Source organism: Bidens hawaiensis, unplaced genomic scaffold, assembly GCF_021521415.1.
Source record: "Bidens hawaiensis isolate Kalapana, Puna unplaced genomic scaffold, B.hawaiensis_p1.1 tig00003004_1, whole genome shotgun sequence".
Classification (NCBI taxonomy): domain Eukaryota; kingdom Viridiplantae; phylum Streptophyta; class Magnoliopsida; order Asterales; family Asteraceae; genus Bidens; species Bidens hawaiensis.
In genome coordinates, this window is record NW_027491161.1 from 2,539,525 (window position 1) to 2,546,697 (window position 7,173).

At 35.6% G+C, this 7,173-nt stretch overlaps 1 protein-coding gene and 1 pseudogene across 1 annotated transcript; one reads left to right on the forward strand and one right to left on the reverse strand.

Moving 5' to 3' along the window:
• Window positions 1–375: 375 nt before the first annotated feature.
• LOC143621994 (pentatricopeptide repeat-containing protein At3g12770 pseudogene) lies at window positions 376–2,231 on the forward strand (annotated as a pseudogene).
• Window positions 2,232–3,252: 1,021 nt separating this feature from the next.
• Window positions 3,253–6,935, reverse strand: LOC143622031 (nucleobase-ascorbate transporter 3-like). Its single transcript, XM_077093282.1, has 14 exons — window positions 6,757–6,935; window positions 6,203–6,300; window positions 5,938–6,114; window positions 5,745–5,845; window positions 5,587–5,662; window positions 5,452–5,511; window positions 5,185–5,369; window positions 4,969–5,065; window positions 4,784–4,870; window positions 4,602–4,660; window positions 4,420–4,511; window positions 4,261–4,338; window positions 4,010–4,176; window positions 3,253–3,498 (listed from the first exon to the last, which is right to left on the reverse strand). Exons 1-14 carry the CDS (start codon window positions 6,896–6,898, stop codon window positions 3,280–3,282), a joined length of 1,638 nt encoding a protein of 545 aa, XP_076949397.1. The 5' UTR covers window positions 6,899–6,935; the 3' UTR covers window positions 3,253–3,279.
• Window positions 6,936–7,173: the final 238 nt, after the last annotated feature.

The following is a 7,173-nucleotide window of genomic DNA, read 5'->3' on the forward strand; positions in this document are numbered from 1 at the left end:
TAAGATACCCACTTTACCCGAAACCCAATTATTCCACACGAATAAGAGTAAGAACTTTATTACCTGTATTCTGGACAAAAAAATTCATCCATATTAGTAACTAAAAGTTCATCCCTTTATAGTAGCTCCTGTCCAACGACTTTCTGAAACACCTCCAAATAATGTTTCGTTGGGGATTACACTCGTATAAACTCGAAACCCATTACGACAAAATCATCCAATCCTGCAACACACTAACCATCCTCACACAGCTACACCCCATCCTCACCACCACTGGCATCATCAACCAAAGTGTTCACTTAACCGCACGTCTCATCATCAAATACTCCCAATTCTTTGATCTACAACGCGCCAAGTTTGTATTACACACCACCAGTCATGAACCCAGTTCTTTTTTATGGAACACAATGCTCCGTGCCTATGCAAATACTGGGTTCTTCTCAGATGCGTTAGAATTCTACTCGGTTATGCGAAAAACCGGCTTTTTACCGAATAATTACACGTTCCCCTTTACTCTCAAATCATGTGCAGCTAGTGCAATGCCCATTTATGGGAAATTGATTCATTCTGAGATATTAAAGACTGGGTTTTGTTCGGATTTGTACGTCGAAGCTGCGCTTGTGGATATGTATGCGGGATGTGGTTTAATCGATGATGCACGTAAGGTGTTTGATAAAATGTCTAAGAGAGATCTTGTTTGTTGGACTGCGATGATCACGGCTTATGAACAAGCTGAGAGAGGTGACACGGCATTGTGTTTGCTTCATTATATGCAACAAGAAGGTTTTGCGATGGATTGGGTTACGACTGTGACGGTTGCCTCGGCTATTGGTCAATTAGGCGATTCTAAAAAAGGTCAATGTATTCACGGGTATGCAATTCGTAACGAGTTATTTCATGAACTACCGGTTGTTAATTCAGTTTTAGCAATGTATGCTAAATGTGGTGAGGTTGAGGTTGCGAAAAAGATTTTTGATCATACGAAACAAAGAAATGTTATTACTTGGAATTCTATGCTTACTTGCTATACTCAAAATGGGCTAGCAAGTGAAGCTCTTGATCTTTTTGAACGTATGAAAACGTCTGATATTATTATTAATGAAGTCACCGCGTTGATCCTTGTTTCCGCGTGTTCTTATCTTGGTTCCGGACAACAAGCAACGAAAATCCATGATTTCATAGTACAAAACAAAATAGACGTCAACCAAACGCTATACAATGCAATAATGGACATGTATGCCAAGTGTGCAGATTTGGATACTGTGTTAACAATGTTTAAACAGATACCTGTGAACCAACTCGATGTTAGCTCATGGAACACTTTGATCTCGGGTTATGGCATGCACGGGTATGGAAACGAAGCGTTAAAACTTTTCAACCAAATGAAAGATCAAAACTTTCATCCGAATCACATAACATTCACATCTGTTCTTTCGGCTTGTAGCCACTCGGGACTCGTTAACGAAGGAAAGAAATGTTTTCAAGAAATGGAAATGTTCTCTGTGACAAAAGAGCCGAAGCATTATGCGTGTATGGTTGATATGTACGGTCGAGCAGGATTATTAAATGAAGCTTATGAGGTTATAAAAGATATGAAATTGAATTCACATGTGAATGATGAAGTTTGGGGAGCTTTGCTTTTGGCTTGTAAAATTCATGGAAATACAAAATTAGCAAAAGTTGCTGCTGATAATCTTTTCCAAATTGACCCGCACCACACGGGATATTATGTTTTGATGTCGAATATTTACGCAGAGTCGAGAAACTGGCAAGAAGTTGGGAATTTGAGACAGGATATGAAAGTTAAAGGGTTAAGAAAACCTGCAGCAGTTAGTTTGATCGAAGTTAATAACGAGGTGCATGGTTTTCGGACTGGAGAACAGTTGGGTTCGTTTACGAGAGGAGTTTATGAAAAAGTGGAAAAGATGGTTATCGAGTTGAAGATGAAAGGTTATGTTCCAGATTTGAGTTGTGTGTTTCATGATGTTGAAGATGAAGATAAGTATGGGATGCTTAATTATCATGGTGAAAAGCTTGCTTTGGCATTTGGGCTTATGAATGTTGATGTTGGTTTGCCTATTTTTATAAATAAGAATCTTAGAGTTTGTAGTGATTGTCATTCAGCGTTTAAGTTGGTTTCTTGCGTGTATGGAAGGAAGATAGTTGTGAGAGATGTTAATCGGTTTCATCATTTTGAAGATGGTTTGTGTTCATGTAACGAGTACTGGTAATAAGTTTTCCAATATTCAACATTCTTTATTAATATGTATATGAGATGGAGACGTCCTTGGCTAAAATCATTTAGTGCTGATGTGGAGGAGAGAGTGAGACTGTCAAATTCTCGACCATAGAGGGGAATAGCCGGTTCCATGACATGGAACGTCTGTGGCAGGTGCTGTGAGGGGAGAAGCGAGAAAATGTTTGTGATGCAAAGAGGGGAGAAGAGTGAATGAAGTTCGTGAGATAGTTCGGGTTAGAAATGATGCGGTGGTCAGTTGCTCTTCCTTGGTCTTGTTGACTTCTTTTGGTTTCTATATTTTATACACATCTCTAATTAGTTGTTAAACTAAAAAGCCTAAAATCTTAATCTAGTTCCTCAATAAAATTTGTTGGGTCCTTGCAATGACCCAAGATTACATTTGTAGAACCTCTTTCTTCATATTACATGTTATAATATTTTTCCCATTTTATCTTCCACTCTGACCTAATGTATTAAAAAAAAAAGAAGAAAAACATATGAACCTCAATTTTATGATTTTAAAGTTTATTTAAAGGTAAAAGACTTAAAATTTTGATCAGAAAACTTAACTAACAATTAAATCTTTGTGATTATGATAACAATAAGCAACTTTAGTTGAAACTAAGAACACATCAAACGATCCTTGTAATCACCTTAGATCAAAAACCTATCTTTATAACCGTAATTGTAAGATTTCCTTGACAAGAGTTTGACAATCTCAATAAGTCAAGTGTGTCTCTGTTGGAAATCCACACACCAAAGAAACACTGAGCATGTTACTTGTTGACACTTGAACATCAAGTAAACATATCTATAACTTATACCCTGCTTTCACAGAAACTACATGAAACGGTTCTTTGAACCTACTCTATACAACCATAGAAAACTTTTAGCATGCATTCATGTAAAGCAGTAAATACCCTGGGCAAAAAGGGTGTGTTGGGTAACGGGTCATACACTTGGTTGAAAAATGGGTATTTTACCATACTTTCAAATGTACAACGAAACTTTAGTTACATCCAGAAATATGTATAACAAAATCATAGATATCTTCTAGGCATGTACTGGTTGATCCTGAGAGGAAAACTATAAAACTCCTCGTTTCTGCTATCACCTGTACGGTGCTGGAAAGGGACCCACCATGGCACACCTCTATCGTCATGCGCATCGTGTGGATCCAACGTGTTATCCAATAGCGTCCCCACTATCATCGCCACCGTTGGAGGGGAAGAAAATATGGTGTTCAATATATCATTAAACTGAAAAAAAACATCATATAAAGATTTAAATAAAATTCTATACTAAAGAAATAAAATAATAATAGCAATTAGTAACTAATAAAGTAGGGTTGATAATACTATACAAAACCGTTATACTTTCTTATTTTTCACGAAAAAGTCCGAAATGTAATTTTTTGCTATATTAAAAGCCATCAGCTTGTGAAAGATGTCACTAAATTAATTTTTGTATACTGAAGTCCCTAAACTTGTATAGAACGCGTGTACTTTTTAAAAAACAAAATTAAATAATTACTTATTACCTCTTAAATTGGTTTATAAATATCCTGTTGCAAAAGTGTGAATGCCACTTCATCAAATTTCAACCAATCTTTAAATAATAAAAAAAAATCCACAAGTACGAACATTTAAGACAAGCTTAGCGACTTTATATACAAGAAATATTTTATTGAGTTTTTCGTAAATAGAAAATATATTGGCTTTTTATGGTATTACTTGTTTAAAGTGTATATGAAAGACGAAATCTACTTACCCATCCACCATTAGAATGAACGGGTCCCTCACCCGTGAGTAGATAATCAGTATTCATAACAAAATACTGTGATATCGATATTCCAAGGAAAAGAGAGGATCCCAAAATGTAGATATTTCTCATGGAATTATTGTTTGTAAATTGGGTAAATGTAACTCCAACAGCAGCTGGTGAAACAAGTCATATGTTATATACAATTGAAAAATAAACCATAACTAGATTATTATTATCATAACAATTAGAATACTCACCAACAAGACCATACAAGACACAATAAATGGCTGCAAATATTGGAAGAGGGATTGATGCAAAGAATGCCCCAAATTTACCTAAAAATTATCAAATTTATAGTCGGAAATTAAGTATTGATATTATAAAAACCAGGAAATTTTATTTAAAAAAATGCAGACCAAATATGGAGAAGAATAACATGAAACCAGCCGACACTTGAACCACTCTTCGACTTCCAACATGAGTTAGCCCAAGAAGCCCAACATTTTCACTGCATGGTAATTTAGAATAACATATGTAACATATCCAAACACTCCAAATATCAGTTAAAAAAGTGTTGAAAAAAGAAAACGAGTCGTACACAGATGCAGTATTCCCAACAATGGAACCAAACGTCCCGTCAAGTAACTGGCCAATTCCCTTCATCATAAAAGAAAAAAAGAAAAGAAAAGAAATGAACAACAATCTCCATTTAGAACTAAACTCTAAATAATAAAAAAAAAATATCCAAAATGTATGAAGTGCAGATTGCATGGTAAAAACCTGAAAACCGATGCTTCGACTAATGACATGTGCCGGTGGCGGTGTAGCGCCAGAGAAACGTGACGCAGCGTAAAAGGTTCCCGTTGACTTCACAAAATAACAAAAAAAAAACACAATAATACCACAGTTGTTAGAATATTAAATATATAAAAATTTAAAAGCAAATACGCAAGAATTAAAGAAACCTCTACGGTTGAAACAAGAGCGGCTCCCATCATTCCAAAAACATGACTTGCTCTGAATATAGGAGTACCCCACTGAAACGGGTACGATAACTTTACCCTGTATTAATTCAACCAAAAATAAGGAGTCGAGCATTGGTGGGCTCCAGTGAGTTTTTAGGTAATAGTTTCTCACAGTTACAAAATACAACGGTCCACAAAGGGCAAAACTGTAATTACCATGGGGCTGATTCCATGAGATAGGACCGATCCGTCCTGCAACTAAGTTTTGTTGTCTCGCCAACATTATTATACGCACCGGCAACAGTGAGTAACGCAGCAAAAGCCCACACGAGTGCAATACAAAAGAGCAAGGCAAATCTTTCAAGAATTGAGTGGGCTCGGTGATGGAGCCGCTTCATATACTATAACACAACATCAAACCATTACATAATGCGATACATGCATGCATACATACACATACATAAAATACAAATACAAGTTTACCTGTTGGAAGACAACCAAAAATATAAGCATAGGCAAGCCTATCACCACACAATTGCCAAGCTGCAATTATAAGTTTTATTATTAAACCATCACGAATTAAAAATATAAAAATGTTCGTGAACTGAATAGTTGTACCTCGGGAAACCCCCTTCCAAATAAACCAAGACCGACAACACAAACATAAGCAACAATAACAACCGGACTGAAAAACCTATGATCAAGCCCAAAAAACTGTCACGCGATACAAATATACAAGTGAAGATATATCAAATTTAAAAAAATTAAATAATTACTTGGTGAAGTTTCCCCATGCCCTGCTAAATCCAATAATAATATTCACAAATGAAGATATTATCAAGGCTCCTTGTATAGCCCTCATAGTGTGTTCAAATCTCTATCATTCAAACCATAAAAAACAAATTAGAATAACGTATAGTATATAGATATGTACGCATATATATACACGCATGAGTCATGCATATATACCTGATGCCCGGATGAGAAATCTTCATCTGCCAAATCATTTATAATTGACAACACGGATAATATATAGGCAAAGGACGGTCCCATGACTGTAGGAAGCCTGCTACCGATCAACGTTTGCAAAAGGGTGTTCAAACCCGACATAAATAACACAGCTTGAATTACGCGCGCTTTATCGTTCTACAAAAACACAAAGATCAAATTCAACCACTAGATTCTAAATATTGTTCGATTCGAAATTAAAAGGGTAGATTCGTAAATAACTCACATGATTACCACCCATCCGAGGAACCAGCCGAGTGGCTATCATAACAACACTTCCAAGCATCACAATATAGTGTTGGAATCCAAGCAAAACAGTTTGAGCTGTCAACGATATTATCATTCAAACAATTAGAAAAGACTGAACAAAATTAAAAACAATCAGATTATTAATTAATAAATAAGGAGTAACAAAGATTATTATACTAAGTTCAAATCTGATAGGGATTGATTACAAAATTAACAATGATATCATCCAATTTTATAATATTAGTAACTAGATTCCACAAAGCAATCAAATTTTAGTTAATTTCAAGTTGAATCTTTGTGGGTTCACCTCAACTCTTCAAGAATCTAAAGATTCAAGAGGAATCTTTTGATTCTTGTAAGGAATCAAACTGAACAAAGATCAAATATTAAAAAAATAATAATAAATAAAAAAAATACCAATTTTAAGATAATAAAAAGGGTTATAAGCCAAAAAAGATTACACCCTTTTCAAATCAAACTTCAATCATTCAATTAATTAATTAATTAATAATAATAATAATAAAGACTAACGCCAAGAAGGATTTGAATGGATGCAGTAATTAAGTGTTGTGAGTTGTTCAGCCGGTGGATACGCCGGTCCTCTAGCGGCACCCAGTGGCAACGGCGGAGCCACGGCGGCAGGTGGGTGGTGGTGGTGTCCGTTTTCCACCATGATTATTATTCAGTTTCCGGCAGCTCAAACGGATGACTTCAAATTCTTAAACTGAAGAAACTTAATTATTATTATTATGGAGCATGTGAGTGATAATGTGATGAGAGAGAAAGTAAGATGTCTTGTTGTATTGGGGGCCGCAAAATGCATTTACACATCGGGAGAATGAGTGGACAATGAACCCGTTTCTCGATAGTGTGACATCGCTTTCTTTCACAGGAAAATAAATTAATGTTTTTTAATATTGTGTGAGGTGTACGTTGTGCATGGGGAGG